Below are 17,724 nucleotides of genomic sequence, written 5' to 3' on the forward strand. Positions count from 1 at the left end.
CAATTTGTTGCTACAGAATCACCTTATAACACAGTAATACTCTGCTAATCCAGAGATATTTGGTGTCTTCTAACACAGTTCCTAACCAAGAAAAATAGGCTACTGAGTAACCAAAACAGCTGTCACAAAACCACAGCAGTAAAACAAGGTATTAAGAATTTAAGTTACACCCTGATTAATCAGTGAATCTTTAATTCTTAGGTATTGATTTTTCTTGTCCATAAGGTTTAAAGCAGCAAGCTAAAAGGGAAGCAGAAAGATGATCAAAGGGAGACAAAATGATTGCCACGAGGTGACAGCTGACAAAAATAATAAAAAGAGAGAAGACAGAAGAATCCGAAGTTAAAATAAATAAAATGTTGGCATGTGGATGTCAACTCCATGGAAAATTTACTTTACGAAGAAATCTAATATTATACTCAGCAAAATTAAGCACGTCTCTGTTTTAGAGAGTATTTAAGATTTAATTAATATCAGCAATTTAGAAATCTTTTTTCAGGTCAAAGATTAAATAAAACTAAATGCGATCTACTAGGAAAAGAAAAGATTGAGTCGCTACGGGTTACATGCACAGACGTTACATACCGTCCAGGCCGTGCACACAGACGATGAGATGGACTCCGTGCTCGGAACGGTCCTCCTCCTCCTCCTCCACACAAAAATAGGGTACTGAGGATGCCAGGAGAGGAACATCGCTGTACATGAACCCGGGGAGCTTAAGGTGCTCCAATTCTTCTTTCGCCTGAAGGAAGCTGAAGCAAAAAAGCATAAAAGACACTCGTTACTAAGTATTATATTCAGTTTTTAGAACCAAAAAGATAATGTGCTGCATTTAGAGAACTGCAGAAGAGGAAACCCAGAAATACTTGATTTTAAAATAATGAAAATATGTGGGCTCACCTAAATGATTTAGAAATCAGAGAGTAATTTTTTTTACTATTTTTTAGTACATATTCTGATCAAAGACAATGAGTATTTAAAGCCTGACATCACTTAAAATTATTCTTTTAAACTTGAAATCCACTAAGAAAACACCGGGAACGGAGTTATGCTTTCTACTGAATTTTATACTGTATGCATAGAAAGGACGGGAGAAGTACTGCAGAGAGGACAGTCTGATGCCGACCCTGTGATCAAATCTTGCCCTCTTTGCTCCTTTTTAATCTTATATGAAAGGAAAAGAAGGAGATATTCTACACAGTGTAGCAGTGAGAATGGCAGGTATAGTATGTAGTAGATGAGGTGATTTGTATTTTTCTCTAAAAATACCCATAAGAAGGAGCAGAACTAAGAGGGGGATGTGATTAAGTAAAATTGGTGGCATACACTCATTTACTGATAGAACAAGTGACATATCTGATCAACTTGGGGACTGAGAACATCAAAAATTATTAACTATCGTAACATGAGATCACTTGGACTGATAAAAGTAAAACTCCGAGGAGCAGATGAACACTAAACTGAGCGGCACACAGTGGGTGGAGAATACAGACCACTGCCTTCACTAATGACTCAGAAGAGTCTCAGGTGCCCAGGAGGCGGTGCAACCTTCGGCTTCCTAGCACATTACAAGTCTCCAGTGGGCTGTTCTCACCTTGCTGGGTTCACTAGCTGTAGGCACCACGGATCTTACTTATGTGTATACATCAGAATGATCTGGGAACTTAAAAAACCTACAGTGGATACGCCCAGACATTTTATTCCAGGGATTATAATTCCATCTGGAATAAGGTAGTAGAAAACCAGTGCCATGCCAGTAAACCTATGTCATGCTCAAAATTTTCTGGATTTTTTTTTACTGGTCCACGAAATCCCAATTCTGGAAACACTGACTTAGCTGAGGCAGTCTAAGTCTGGTAGGCTTTAGGAAGTTTCTAGCAATTATCTAATATTGTCCTTATTTGCTAGATATAAAACCTAACTTTTGTCTGGGAGTTAACCAGGGGAGAGATGAGGTATTGATGGGAAAAAAAGGGTTTTAACTTCAATTATTCCATACTTCTACCATAAAGCTACCAATGGAAAATTTTTATCAGGCAAGTCGAGCCTACAGAACAGGACAATCACACAGGGACCTGCAGGTCTGTCTGTCAAAGAGCATACTGAGTTCACTGCTCCGTTTCAGACAGCTAATCGAAGAAGCACTTTCTGTATTACAGAAACCAGAGAACGTGAAATAGGTATGTTACCAGAGAAATATACATATATGTCCTCTCTCTCTCTCTTTAGTAGCACGTGCTATTGTGCTCCATTACTTACGCTTGTATTTGAGGTTTTGGTGAATTTTCATACCAGGACAGTGATGAGGTGAAGTTGTAAGAAGCGCTGCTTGGCTGCTTTGTAATGGCATCACATTTACTCTTAGAAGAATACTTAACACTACAAGGAGACTCTCGTGGTGCAGACGGGAAGGACAGACAGCCGGAAGCACAGACAGTAGGCATAGTTACACCATCCCTCAGAAAGTCACTGCTAATCTTTTCAGATTTGATCAATCTTTCTTCTGCCGGGGCACCTCGGTCTGTACAGTGAGCATCTACTGTCCCATCCAGGGCTGAGTCACCTGTCTCCTCATAATACCCATTTTGAACCATCTGTTGGTCCTGCTCTTCTTCCTCCTCATCTTTACCCTGTTCCTGCTGAACATTACTAATTTCTTTTTCAGAAGTCTCCTTATGAGGGCTAACTGAATTGCTGTAGCTAACAGCACATGTGTCAGAAGTATCTGTACTGCTTTGACAGCCAAAATAATTTTCCACAAGCCCTTGCTTTACCATATCAGGACTGGCTGAAAAAGGGTCACCGGTACCCAGGGGAGTTTCGTCTTTAACTGTAGGGGCTTCTGAATACATTTGTTTGAGATTTAACGCATCGCTATTTTTTCTTTTCACAGTTCTATCTTCACTGACGTCTGTCCTGGTAGAAATGGAAGCTGAAACGACACAAGGGGTGCCTGAACAAACCAGTCCTGAACTTAACGGAACTGCGGCCCCTGCAGGGTCACTAGATTTATCAGGACTCTGGGAGTCTTTACACACAGTGTCCGAGTTAGGTTTGGAGCTGCAACTACTTTTCACATCACCGGAAGTACCTTCATCTGAAAAAACAAATTGTAAAGGGTCTTTAGTGCTTGAATTTAAGGAATGTATTGCTATCATTTCATTGTCCAAATGCCCTGAAAACACGACACTCTGCTGTTGCAAGAGAATACTTGACTTTTTCCTATCGTCACATTTTGGCACATCAATCGTTCCTAGATTCAACACGGCTCTGCTATCGCTTAGGTGGCATTCAGGCACAACAGATTTCTTAGGGTTTTCATCAGGTGAAAGCTCATCGTCAGAAGGCAGAGAGTTTATGGACGTTAAGGATGACTGGATCTCACTGAAAGCACTTGTGCTCTCGGTACAGTGGCTGCCTAGTGAAAACTTTACATTATGATCCGGCTTCATCAAAAGCTGAGGAAATAACCTTTCGTTATTGTAAAGACCTTGCCCTTGTACAGTTTCAAAGACTAGGTCAGGGTTTGGATGTGTTGCAACAGAGCTTGGTTCACTTTCCACACCTGAATCTGAGAACCGAGACGAGGCACACGTGGCACTAATATCTGGTAACTTAATTGAGTCTGCACTCACTACAACATGATATTCTCTTGTAGAAGAAGCAGGTTGATTACTTCTTAGCTTAGCTAATGATTCTCCAACAGAATGACACTTTGCTTCCTGCAAAGCTTCCTTTTCAAGTGTTACTTCTATAGATTTAGATTTACCGTTAGATTCTAAGGACTCAAAGTTGGGTAGTTGTAAACTATCCACAAATATTTCATCTTGTCGAAGCTCTGTCCAAGGTCCTATTTTAACAGTTATTTTCTCTCCACTGAAAGGGTCTTTATTAGAGGGCTTTACTTCAATTGTCCTAACTCCCGAAGTGGGGGCAGTTTGATGATCATGGCAATCATCTGATGAACTTCTGGATGCCACACTGTGTTCCACTTGTGCAATTTCACTATCGTCCTGGGAGATATCAAGTTTACCTGAAATGGACAAATTTGCACAAAGATTTAGGCTGCCAGAGTTCAAAGGATCAAACAGGTCTGGTTGCATATTTTCAATATCTGGAGACTTTTGTTCAGTTCTCTCTGTATTAGCTGGCAAATAGCTAGCTTCCTTTTGACTTGTCTGTCTGCTGTAGGTCTTTAGGTCAAAATTATATCCACATATTGTGGTGTCCAGACCTTCCTTCTGACTATGTGAAGGATTGCCTTCAAAGCTTTTAAAGAGATCATTTGATGCTGTACTTTTCAAACATTTGTAGCCTACCAAAACCACAGAATCCTTAGAGTTCTGTTTTATTAATTTTTTTGTGTTTTCAGGTTTCATTGTTTTCATGAGCTTAGTAACCTTAACCTTGGATTTATTTGATTCTTCACTCTTTCCTTTTAGAGACTTTGTTAGCTGCTTTTCACCTTCTGTAGACCAAAAACTGGAGGCCCCAGCAGGTCTGACTTTCAACTCTGGGCTGGAAAGTCCAGCTAGAGAGCTTTCTTCAGTCTCACATTTATCCATTCTACTGGACTCTGATCTCTGAAGACTCTGAATTCCCATCCAGGGTGCATCTAAGTCTTTCATCCAAAGAAAAAGAAATTCAGGTTTAAAACGAGGTATAAGAACTCATATGATTAAGACTACTTTCTCTGACTATAACTTTCTAATATCCTCAAAAATAAATAAAACTGGAGGGGGGAAAACAGCCCCACATTAAGGAATGGCTTTATGTATATTAGACAGAATGTACTGAAAATGACACACACAGCTTACATATTTTAGTTAGATTACACTTACCTTCAGTAACTGCATCTAAATACCTGTCTTCAAAGATCACAGGTAACGAATTGAGATCTCCATCTAATTCACTGCACTCAATAGGCAGGGGTGGGAGAGAGCTGCAGAAGGCAGTGTTTTTGAGAGCGGTGCACATCTGGAGGTGACTCTGAGCACTGGAACACATGTCTTACGTCAGACTGCAATCTAGACAGCCACACCGATTTCACCGCATCGTCTCTCCGGGACCACCCCTCCTCAAGACACCCTCCTTATGAAAGAGCGCCTTGGTCAGAGATAAAAACTGGTACGATGAAAATTCTGGTTTGTGGACAAAAATTACTGACTTATAAAATTACGGGTTACTGATAAATTATTTAATTTCTATTATACTCTTCTATACTTTTAAATGTTATTTCAAAGTGAGTCATCTGTGCTTAATGTCTGAACATCCTAATAAGCTGAGAATAGCATAGAGGAGAAAGACCAAAAGCTCAAATGCCTGCTAACGATTTGATGATAATGTTGAAAAAAAAAGTTAACACGTACTGATGAATACAATTAACAACTATTTTAAGAAGGGTATATAACTTTCTAACGCAAAATAGTTTTTTTTTAAAAACTTTCTTACGGAAAATTTGAAACAAATCAAAGTACACAGAACAGCACCATAAGCCCCATCAGCAAACATTTTCCCTTCTTGCTTTGTCCGTACCTCCACTCACTGCCTACCCACACACCCTATGATTATTTACAGTTGTCTGTTGCGGCATATACTTCACATGCACTGAAACAAACAAATCTTGGCTGCACGATTCTGACAAACGGACACGTGATACAGAACATGTTCCACCTGTCCAGAGAGTACTCTCACGTCTTTCCAGGCAAACTCCCAGCCCAAGTCGACACCAAGACAACCATTCTTCTGACTTTCTTCACCTTAGTCTTACGTGTTCCAGAACTTCATATAAACAGAGTCGTATATTCTTTACTCTTTTATGTCTGACTCCTTTCACTCAACATAATGTCCTCAAAATATTCTTTAAAGCCAAAGAAAACCAGATCTAAATGTACTCAGTAGGGAAAGTGGAAGGCATCTACTCAGGATATTTGAATTGTAAATCTCCTACATGACAGCAGGAGGTGCCAGTCAGACTCCCTGCGACAATACGTAATACATAATGATAAATGTAAGAGAGTCTGACCTGTGAAGATAAAAATACAGCAAGATGGCCCAGTGGAAGGCTGGGGCCAGGGACTCCCAGGGGTGGGGCAGGTCTGTGTGGGGAGGGGTAGCGGCGCAGTGCGCTTCTTTATGTAAGGGCGGGGTCTTTAGTGAAGTAATGCGTAAGATTAAATGCAATTTGACTAAACAGGAGCTTTCTAAACGTCAAATTCTCCTAATTTCTTTCATTGTAAATATTGTATATTCTGTCACTGATAAATTCTGAGATGATATCTTAGGTAAAAGGAAGTAGAATCATTTAAATTTTGGATTTATGCTACTCACTGAAGTTCCTGGTATGCAATGGCAGCTTCTCTTGGATGTTCAAAACAAAAGAATGCCTCAGAAAACCTGCGCACCTGGAAAATTCCAAAAGGGAGTATGAATAACATGGCACATTTAAAAAGTCAATCAGGAAATGGGTGGCAGGGAAAGAAACCCCCTGTGAGAAGTACTCTCCCTCCTCAGGGTCGCCAAAGCACTGTATTTTGGTACTTACTGCAAGAGTTAAAAGAAAGAACAGAATGTAGGTAAGAAATTTCGTTTTATGTTATGGATCCACCATTCATCCTCCTTGAAGATGGGGATTCTGTGTGTCCTATTTACCACGACATCCCCACACCAAGAACAGCACCCAGCGCACAGAAGAACGGTGGGACCAGCTAGCACTCCCCGCTGCTGGGTGCCAGGCATCCCAGTACGCACCAGCTGAGCTGACGGTGGACCCCCTGGCTCTGTGACCTTCGGCGTTTCACCTTGGAGCCCCGATGACTCTTTTTCAATCACACTTAATACTTATTCTTCATAGGGGGTTATTGCAAAGAATAAACAAGATAATGTATTTGATAGCAGTTTTTAATCTGGAAAGTGTCTATAAATATAAGCTATTACAATTACCATTGTAGCATTCACCACGTTTTTTCTTAAAATAACTGTATATGTGAATTGTCCCCCCTCCTAATGTGTAATGTTCTTTAGAGCAGGAACTGTGTTTTGGATGATCTTTGCCATCCCCCCAAAATATGCCTTCGTATGTTACAGAAGCAAGTACTTGGTAAATACTGGTCAAATCTAGTTGAATATTTCTTCCATCATATTTGTATTCTGACCCTTTCATTTCTAACTATGCAGGAAAAGGCTTTGTCAGCTACTGGAGCAACTGAAGCAACAGTAAGGGGATGGAAAAGATATTTTGTTTGAAGGGTACGTGGAGGAGAGAGAAATGATATTACATCTTGGAATTATATTACACCTAAGATTTCTTTCTAAAGGGAAATACAACTTAGGGGTCTTTGGTTTTAAATGTACAATGAGAGGCTTCCCTGGTGGCGCAGTGGTTAAGAATCCACCTGCCAACGCAGGGGACACGGGTTCGAGCCCTGGTCCAGGAAGATCCCACATGCCGTGGAACGGCTAAGCCCTCGCACCACAACTACTGAGCCTGCGCTCTGGAGCCCATGAGCCACAACTACTGAAGCCCGCGCCACAACTACTGAAGCCCACATGGCCTAGAGCCCTCGTGCTGCAACTACTGAGCCCACACGCCACAACTACGGAAGTCCTCACGCCTAGAGCCCGTGCTCCACAATAAGAGAAGCCACCGCAATGAGATGCCCACTCACCGCAACGAAGAGTAGCTCCCGCTCACCACCACTAGAGAAAGCCTGCGGGCAGCAGCAAAGACCTAACGTAGTCCCCCCCAAAAAAATACATATTCAAAAAAAGAGTCAAATATTTTAAAAGCCAAATGCAGAAAATTATGTATTGTACGCTCCCCCTTGTATTTTAAAAAAGAGAGGAGAGGCTGGTGGTGATGGGGTTCTGGACATGCTACCCCAAATTACGGCACCTTGGCACATTGAATATCTTAAGGTGAAGAAATTTAAGAAAAGGAAGAGCAGGAAAGTTACGCTGACCTCCTCACCAACCCTTCTCCCCTAAAACAGGTCATAAAACCCTCATGTGAGAGGTGCCCTCACTATACCCAGAGGAATGGAACGTCCATTCCTATCTTCCAAAACAAAGGAATGCCAAGAAGAAGCCTACAAACAGGCCTTGCTAATAAATTCCCTCGGTTTACTACAATTACTTATACTCCTTAACCTATCATATTCCTCCATGAACTCTCAACTCTTCATCAAGCCTATCATAAAATACTCAGGTCTGTTTCTTTGGGTCTTCATTTCCTTATGAAGGCTACCTTGTCACATAAAACTTATATTAAACAAATTTGTACACTTCTCAGGGCTTCCCTGGTGGCGCAGTGGTTAAGAATCTGCGTGCCAATGCAGGGGACATGGGTTCCAGCCCTGGTCCGGGATGACCCCACCTGCTGCGGAGCAACTAAGCCCGTGTGCCACAACTACTGAGCCTGCGCTCTAGAGCCCGCGAGCCACAACCGCTGAGCCCACATGCCACAACTACTGAAGCCCGCGCGCCTAGAGCCCGTGCTCCGCAACAAGAGAAGCCACCACAAGGAGAAGCCCGTGCACCGCAACGAAGAGTAGCCCCCACTCACCGCAAATAGAGAAAGCCCGCGTGCAGCAATGAAGACCCAATGCAGCCAAAAAAAAAAAAAAAAAAAAAGGAAAGTGAATTGGAGAAACGTTTTATAGGTCATCAAGTTATAGCCAGTTGAGTTTCTGACTTCCTAAGCTTGTCTCCCTGAGTTGGTGAGACTGGGTCTTCAGAGGGACAAGTTGACAGGGGGCAACGAAACGTCTGTGGGAAGGATGCAACTGTCTTCACCTTCAAATGCTGCTGACGGCCCCTTCTTCCTCTCCAACACTAAGGGAGACATGAGGAAAACTTATCTGCCTGCCTGCCTGTCTGTCTGTCTGTTAGAGGTGTTTCCCCCGAGGGCTGTAAAGTGTAAAGAAATGCAGCCTGGAGTCATCTGGATTCCTGCGGCTGCAGCTGGGCCTGCCTCCCCGCCTTCCCTGATCCCTACAATGAGGACCGTCATTTCTGGACAGCAGCCTCCCTACCAGGCTCCGGGCTGAGCACTTTAGTTTCATTCTTTGATTTGAACCATATAAAAACCCTATGAAGTGGATATATGTTCATTTAACAAGCGAGGCAAGACAACATAGCTGGGCCGCGATACACATGGGATTCAAACAAAGACTTGAGAAAAGGGTCAAGACTTGTGCTCCAACCACTGACCCCTTCCTTCCCTTCTGCATTAAGACTCCCTGTTATCATAAAGTCTTTCCTTTCCTCTCTGCTCCCAGACGAGGTTCTCTGTCTGAACTTTCTCCTGCCCTGATTTCCGGGCAGCGGCAACCAGTGAGGAAGAAGGCTGGCAACAGCACTGTGAGGCCATAACTAAGGCATCGCTGCCACCTGATGGCAGCACAGCTTAATTCTGGGCAAAAGGCATGCATAGAAAAAAATGTCAAATTTACAAATTCAAACTCAGGATATGAGTAACAGATATTAATACTTTGGTATATATATATCTGTAAGACAAGTGTTGAGTATGTACCCTAATTTTAAAAAATCCACTTATTTGGCAATATCAACTATTCAAAATTTAACTAGGACGTTAAAAAAAAAAGGCTTTAAGGGTTCAAAATGGGTGTTTATACTGCTTTAAAGAGTTAAATGTTCCTTTATCTATGTTCACCCTAATATGTTGTTTAAATGGCTAAATAATGCTTACTATAATAATTTTAATAAGTCGTTATTAATATAACTAAATTTATTATAATTTAATATATTAATCACATATTATTATAATATTTACTATAATAATTTTATACATGCTCATCCAGGTTAGATTCTAATCTGTAGTGCAGAGTCTAAATATGTGATATATTATCTATATTGCCTTGAAGAAAGAAGGCACCTCACAAATGTTCACTGAACAAATGTTTCCTTTTTTGAATTTTTGAATTTTATTTTATTTTTTTATACACCAGCCTCTTATTAGTTATCCGTTTTATACCTATTAGTGTATACATGTCAATCCCAATCTCCCAATTCATCCCACACCCCCGCCCCGCCACCTTCCCTGCTTGGTGTACATACATTTGTTCTCTGCACCTGTGTCTCTATTTCTGCCCTGCGAACTGGTTCATCTGTACCATTTTTCTAGGTTCCACATATATGTGTTAATATACAATATTTGTTTTTCTCTTTCTGACTTACTTCACTCTGTATGGCAGTCTCTACATCCACCCACGGCTCTGCAAATGGCACTATTTCATTCCCTTTTATGGCTGGGTAATATTCCATTGTATATATGTACCACATGTTCTTTATCCATTCGTCTGTCCATGGGCATTTAGCTTGCTTCCATGACCTGGCTATTGTAAATAGTGCTGCAATGAATATTGGGGTGCATGTGTCTTTTTGAATTATGGTTTTCTCTGGGTATATGCCCAGTAGTGGGAATGCTGAGTCATATGGTAATTATATTTTTAGTTTTTTAAAGAACCTCCATACTGTTCTCCATAGTGGCTGTATCAATTTACATTCCCACCAACAGTGCGAGAGGGTTCCCTTGTCTCCACACCCTCTCCAGCATCTGTTGTCTGTAGATTTTCTGATGATGCCCATTCTAACTGGTGTGAGGTGATACCTCATTGTAGTTTTGATTTGCATTTCTCTAATAATTAGTGATGTTGAGCAGCTTTTCATGTGCTTCTTGGCCATCTGTATGTCTTCTTTGGAGAAATGTCTATTTAGGTCTTCTGCCCATTTTTGGACTGGGTTGTTTGGTTTTTTTAATATTGAGCTGCATGAGCCGTTTATATATTCTGGAGATTAATCCTTTGGTGATTTGTTTGCAAATATTTTCTCCCGTTCTGAGGGTTGTCTTTTCGTCTTGTTTGTAGTTTCTTTTGCTTTGTAAAAGCTTTTAAGTTTCATTAGGTCCCATTTGTTTATTTTTGTTTTTACTTCCATTACTCTAGGAGGTGGATCAAAAAAGGTCTTGCTGTGATTTATGTTAAAGAGTGTTCTTCCTATGTTTTCCTCTGAGAGTTTTATAGTGTCCAGTCTTACATTTAGGTCTCTAATCCATTTTGAGTTTATTTTTGTGCACGGTGTTAGGGAGTGTTCTAATTTCATTCTTTTACATGTAGCTGTCCAGTGTTCCCAGCACCACTTACTGAAGAGACTGTCTTTTCCCCATTGTATATCCTTGCCTCTTTTGTCATAGATTAGTTGACCATAGGTGCGCGGGTTTAATCTCTGGGCTTTCTATCCTGTTCCATTGATCTATGTTTCTGTTTTTGTGCCAGTACCATATTGTCTTGATTACTGTAGCTTTGTAGTATAGTCTGAAGTCAGGGAGCCTGATTCCTCCAGCTCCATTTTTTGTTCTCAAGATTGCTTTGGCTATTCAGGGTCTTTCGTGTTTCCATACAAATTGTGAAATTTTTTGTTCTAGTTCTGTGAAAAATGCCAGTGGTAGTTTGATAGGGATTGCATTGAATCTGTAGATTACTTTGGGTAGTATAGTTATTTTCACAATATTGATTCTTCCAATCCAAGAACATGGTATACCTCTCCGTCTGTTTGTATCATCTTTAATTTCTTTCATCAGTATCTTATAGTTTTCTGCATACAGGTCTTTTGTCTCCCTAGGTAGGTTTCTTCCTAGGTATTTTATTCTTTTTGTTGCAATGGTAAATGGGAGTGTTTCTTTAATTTCTCTTTCAGATTTTTCATCATTAGTGTATAGGAATGTAAGAGATTTCTGTGCATTAATTTTGTATCCTGCAACTTTACCAAATTCAATGATTAGCTCTAGTAGCTTTCTGGTGGCATCTTTAGGATTCTCTATGTATAGTATCATGTCATATGCAAAGAGTGACAGTTTTACTTCCTCTTTTCCAATTTGTATTCCTTTTATTTCTTTTTCTTCTCTGGTTGCCATGGCTAGGACTCCCAAAACTATGTTGAATAACAGTGGCGAGAGTGGACATCCCTGTCTTGTTCCTGATCTTAGAGGAAATGCTTTCAGTTTTTCACCATTGAGAATGATGTTTGCTGTGGGTTTGTTGTATATGGCCTTTATTATGTTGAGGTAGGTTCCCTCTATGCCCACTTTCTGGAGACTTTTTATCATAAATGGGTGTTGAATTTTGTGAAAAGCTTTTTCTGCTACTACTGAGATGATCACATGGTTTTTATTCTTCACTTTGTTAATATGGTGTATCACATTGATTGATTTGCGTATATTGAAGAATCCTTGCTTCCCTGGGATAAATCCCACTTGATCATGGTGTATGATCCTTTTAATGTGTTGTTGGATTCTGTTTGCTAGTATTTTGCTGAGGATTTTTGCATCTATATTCATCAGTGATATTGGTCTGTAATTTTCTTTTTTTAGAGTTATCTTTGTCTGGTTTTGGTATCAGGGTGATGGTGGCCTCATAGAGGCCTCATAGAATGAGTTTGGGAGTGTTCCTCCCTCTGCTATATTTTGGAAGAGTTTGAGAAGGATGGGTGTTAGCTATTCTCTAAATGTTTGATAGAATTCACCTGTGAAGCCATCTGGTCCTGGACTTTTGTTTGTTGGAAGATTTTTAATCATAGTTTCAATTTCATTACTTGTGATTGGTCTGTGCATATTTTCTCTTTCTTCCTGGTTCAGTCTTGGAAGGTTATACCTTTCTAAGAATTTGTCCATTTCTTCCAGGTTGTCCATTTTATTGGCATAGAGTTGCTTGTAGTAGTCTCTTAGGATGCTTTGTATTTCTGCGGTGTCTGTTGTAACTTCTCCTTTTTCATTTCTAATTTTATTGATTTGAGTCCTCTCCCTCTTTTTCCTGATGAGTCTGGCTAATGGTTTATCAATTTTGTTTATCTTCTCAAAGAACCAGCTTTTAGTTTTATCCATCTTTGCTATTGTTTTCTTTGTTTCTATTTCATTTATTTCTGCTCTGATCTTTATGATTTCTTTCCTTCTACTAACTTTGGGTTTTGTTTGTTCTTCTTTCTCTAGTTCCTTTAGGTGTAAGGTTAGATTGTTTATTTGAGATTTTTCTTGTTTCCTGAGGTAGGCCTGTATTGCTATAAACTTCCCTCTTAGAACTGCTTTTGCTGCATCCCATAGGCTTTGGATCGTCGTGTTTTCGTTGTCATTTGTCTCTAGGTATTTTTGGATTTCCTCAGTGATCTCTTGGTTATTTAGTAATGTATTGTTTAGCCTCCATGTGTTTGTGTTTTTTACGTTTTTTTCTCTGTAATGATTTCTAATCTCATAGCGTTGTGGTCGGAAAAGATGCTTGATATGATTTCAATTTTCTTAAATTTACTGAGGCTTGATTTGTGACCCAAGATGTGATCTATCCTAGAGAATGTTCTGTGCGCACTTGAGAAGAAAGTGTAATCTGCTGTTTTCGGATGGAATGTCCTATAAATATCAATTAAATCTATCTGGTCTATTGTGTCATTTAAAGCTTCTGTTTCCTTATTTATTTTCATTATGGATGATCTGTCCATTGGTGTAAGTGAGGTGTTAAAGTCCCCCACTATTATTGTGTTACTGTCAATTTCCTCTTTTAGAGCTGTTAGCAGTTGCCTTATGTATTGAGGTGCTCCTATGTTGGGTGCATATATATTTATAGTTGTTACATCTTCTTCTTGGATTGATCCCTTGATCATTAGGTAGTGTCCTTCCTAGTCTCTTGTAACATTTGTTATTTTAAAGTCTATTTTATCTGATATGAGTATTGCTACTTCAGCTTTCTTTTGATTTCCATTTGCATGGAATATCTTTTTCCATCCCCTCACTTTCAGTCTGTATGTGTCCCTAGGTCTGAAGTGGGTCTCTTGTAGACAGCATATATATGGGTCTTGTTTTTGTATCCATTCAGCGAGCCTGTGTCTTTTGGTTGGGGCATTTAATCCATTTACATTTAAGGTAATTATCAATATGTATGTTCCTATTATCATTTTCTTAATTGTTATGGGTTTGTTTTTGTAGGTCCTTTTCTTCTCCTGTGTCTCCCACTTAGAGAAGTTCCTTAGCATTTGTTGTAGAGCTGGTTTGGTGGTGCTGAATTCTCTTAGCTTTTGCTTCCTCTGTAAAGCTTTTGATTTCTCCATCGAATCTGAATGAGATCCTTGCCGGGTAGAGTAATCTTGGTTGTAGGTTCTTCCCTTTCATCACTTTAAGTATATCATGCCACTCCCTTCTGGCTTGTAGAGTTTCTGCTGAGAAATCAGCTGTTAACCTTATGGGAGTTCCCTTGTATATTATTTGTCGTTTTTCCCTTGTTGCTTTCAATAATTTTTCTTTGTCTTTAATTTTTGTCAATTTGATTACTATGTGTCTCAGTGTGTTTCTCCTTGGGTTTATCATGCCTGGGACTCTCTGCGCTTCCTGGACTTGGGTGGCTATTTCCTTTCCCATGTTAGGGAAGTTTTAGACTATAATATCTTCAAATATTTTCTCGGGTCCTTGCTCTCTCTCTTCTCCTTCTGAGACCCCTATAATGCAAATGTTGTTGCATTTAATGTTGTCCCAGAGGTCTCTTAGGCTGTCTTCATTTCTTTTCATTCTTTTTTCTTTATTCTGTTCCATGGCAGTGAATTCCACCATTCTGTCTTCTGGGTCACTTATCCGTTCTTCTGCCTCAGTTATTCTGCTATTGATTTCTTCTAGTGTATTTTTCATTTCAGTTATTGTATTGTTCATCTCTGTTTGTTTGTCCTTTAATTCTTCTAGGTGTTTGTTCTTTAATTCTTCTAGGTCTTTGTTAAATATTTCTCACATCTTCTTGATCTTTGCCTCCATTCTTTTTCCGAGGTCCTGGATCATCTTCACTATCATTATTCTGAATTCTTTATTTGGAAGGTTGCCTATCTACACTTCATTTAGTTGTTTTTCTGGGGTTTTACCTTGTTCCTTCATGTGGTACATTGCCCTCTGACTTTTCATCTTGTCTGTCTTTCTGTGAATGTGGTTTTTGTTCCACAGGCTGCAGGATTGTAGTTCTTCTTGCTTCTGCTGTCTGCCCTCTGGTGGATGAGGCTATCTGAACAAATGTTCTTTAAGTTCTTTTTATACAAACCTGATTTATGCTTACTATTAGATACAACTCCTCCTGGTTTAAGTTATTTGGTTTCTTAATCCACAGTACATTTTAAAGAGCAAATGAAACCAAGGGAAAAGGAGAATTAGAGTATACATAGCATATATAGGCATTAAATATACATAAGTATACTAGGCAAAGGAAATGAGAACTTGATGCTGAAACAAAAAGGCCCCCCTTAAAGAAAACCTAGACCATTCCCATAAAAAGCAGACAAAATAAGTAAAAAATTAATATAACTTGGGCCTCTCTAATGGAGGATCTACTGTCCAGACATTTTGAGAGCACAGGACACCAGTGTACTATTCAAGCAGAACACATTACACAAGATTCATAATGATAACTAAGTCACTTTGAAAGGGTTAAATTAGGTTCCATATACTCTGCTTCAGAAGGTAAGCAACCATGAAGCACACTAGAAAGTTTTCTTTAATAGACTAAGTTTTTCAGAGCAGTTTTAGGTTTAGAGAAAAATTGATCAGAAAGTATAGGGAGTTCCAATTATACCCCAAGCCCCCAAGTTTCTCCTATTATTTACGTCTTGTATTACTGTGATGCATTTGTTATAACTGACGAACCAATATTGATACATTATTATTAACTAAAGTCCATCGTTTACATTAAGGTTCACCCTTGTTGTTGTGAATTGTATGGGCTTTGACAAATGTATAGTGACACGTATCCACCATTACGATATCATAGAGAACAGTTTTACTGCCCTAAAAATCTCCTATGCTCCACCCACTAGACTATCCCCCAATCCCCCTGAGCCCCTGGCGACCACTGATTATTTATTTATAGTTTTTCCTTTTCCAGAATGTGATAGAATTGGAATCATATAGTAGGTAATTCTTCAGACTGGCTTCTTTCATTTAGCAGTGATATACTTTTAAGGTTTCTCTATGTCTTTTCATGGTTTGATAGCTTATTTCTTTTTATTACTGAAAAATGTTCCATTGTGTAAATATACAACAGTTTGTTTAACCACTCACCTGATGAAGGACATCTAAGTTTTGGCAATTATAAAAAAAAGTTGCTATAAATATCTGAGGGCAGGTTTTTGTGTAGACCTACGTTTTTAACTAATTTGAGTAAATACCAAAGAGCATGTTAGCTGGATTATTATGTAAGAGTATGTTTAGATTTATATGAAACTGTCAAACTGTCTTCCAAAGTGGTTGTATCATTTTGCATTCCCAACAGCAATGAATGAGAATTCCTGTTGCTCCACATCTTCACCAATATTTAGTGCTGTCAGAGTTTTCAGTTTTAGTCATTCTTACAGGTGTGCACGGTATCTCACTGTTGCTTTAACTTGCAAATCCCTAATAATGTATAAGTTGGGTATTTTCCTTCCCCCAAGTGAAAGGCTATAGAGGGCCTGAGCTGGGTCCCCCAGGTCAGCTGGACTCTAGAAAGACAGTTTCTGAGGAGGAAGGTCTTGTTAAGAAGGACAGAATGCTCTGGATGTATTTACAAATGGCTATTTCCCCCTCTCCCTGCACGAGGGGATTACTCTGATTTGAAGTATGTGAACCTGGTAGGGTTCCTGGAGCTAAAACCCACAGAAGTGTGGGTGTCCCCTAAGACTGGGCCCTCCTGGAGTTATTAACTCAAGCTTGTTCACACTGAGCCTCCAGAAATTCATCAATTACAGTTTAAGTTTTGCTCTCCTGGTACTGGCTCCTGGTGACTTCCGTTCATGGGTTGGTTTCTGCTTTGGTAAGATGTGATTCTCTGTAACTGGCTAGCCATCTCTCCAGTTTGGGGGTCAGGAGTTTATCCTGTGGCCTCAGTTCTCTAATGGACCTAAAAAGATGTGTGGATATTTGGATTGTTCAGCTCTTTTCTTGCTGTTAGAAAGGGAGTGATGAAGTCCAAGCCTCTTAAAGCTGGATCAGAAGCCAGAAGTCCAGCAAGTACTTTCAAGCCACAAGTATAAACTGGCCAATGACTGCGAGAAGCTGGTCGTAACGAATGAAGAGATGAGGAACCTTAGCAGAAAAATGAAACTATCAAAAAAAGAAAAGAACCAAAGGCAAATTTTGTAAGTAAAAAGTATATATCTGAAATGAAAATTTTACGAGACAAGATTTAGAGCAGATTAGACACTATAGAAATGAGTTAGTGAATTCAAAGATGGAACAACAGAAATTATTCACACTGAAGAGCACAGAGAAAAACTACTAAGAAACAAAAGAATATCAAATAGTGTAACATAAGTGAAATCAGAGTGCCAGAGAGAGAGTAGAGGGGAAAACTGGGGCAGAAAAATTCTGTAGGTATAATGGCTAAGATTTTGATAAAAATATCACCCTGCAGATCTGAGGATCTCGGCAAATCATGAGATAAATAAACATAAAGATAAATACCAAGAAAATATATAAATATATATTTAGATAAATATAAAGAAAATATATAAACTACAAGCAAGATAAATATAAAGAAAACTACAACAAGGCACATCAGAGTCAAATTGCTGCAAACCAAAGATAAGGAGAAAATTATAACAGCAGCTGGAGGGAAACAACAATATAAATGACAACTGATTTCTCATCCGAGATTATGGAGGATGGATGATAAAGGTATGTCTTTAAAATACTGATACAGGAAAAAAAAGTTAATC

The 17,724-nt window shown here is 39.4% G+C and overlaps 1 protein-coding gene across 11 annotated transcripts in view; it reads right to left on the minus strand.

Annotated features, from left to right (window-relative positions):
* Positions 1–17,724, minus strand: part of FAM135A (family with sequence similarity 135 member A) — a 120,501-nt gene that overhangs the window by 24,609 nt on the left and 78,168 nt on the right. For 6 of the 11 annotated variants that reach the window (XM_036871253.1, XM_036871252.1, XM_036871250.1 and 3 more), the window contains 4 exons: positions 6,331–6,404; positions 4,842–4,996; positions 2,260–4,621; positions 586–752 (listed from right to left, as the gene is read on the minus strand). In XM_036871253.1, the coding sequence (XP_036727148.1) occupies positions 586–752; positions 2,260–4,621; positions 4,842–4,996; positions 6,331–6,404 (2,758 nt within the window). The remainder of the gene's footprint in view (positions 1–585; positions 753–2,259; positions 4,622–4,841; positions 4,997–6,330; positions 6,405–17,724) is intronic. The other 5 variants (XM_036871256.1, XM_036871255.1, XM_036871259.1 and 2 more) reach the window with 4 other exon arrangements.

The sequence above is a fragment of the Balaenoptera musculus genome, chromosome 12 (genome assembly GCF_009873245.2).
Source record: "Balaenoptera musculus isolate JJ_BM4_2016_0621 chromosome 12, mBalMus1.pri.v3, whole genome shotgun sequence".
Taxonomy (NCBI): domain Eukaryota; kingdom Metazoa; phylum Chordata; class Mammalia; order Artiodactyla; family Balaenopteridae; genus Balaenoptera; species Balaenoptera musculus.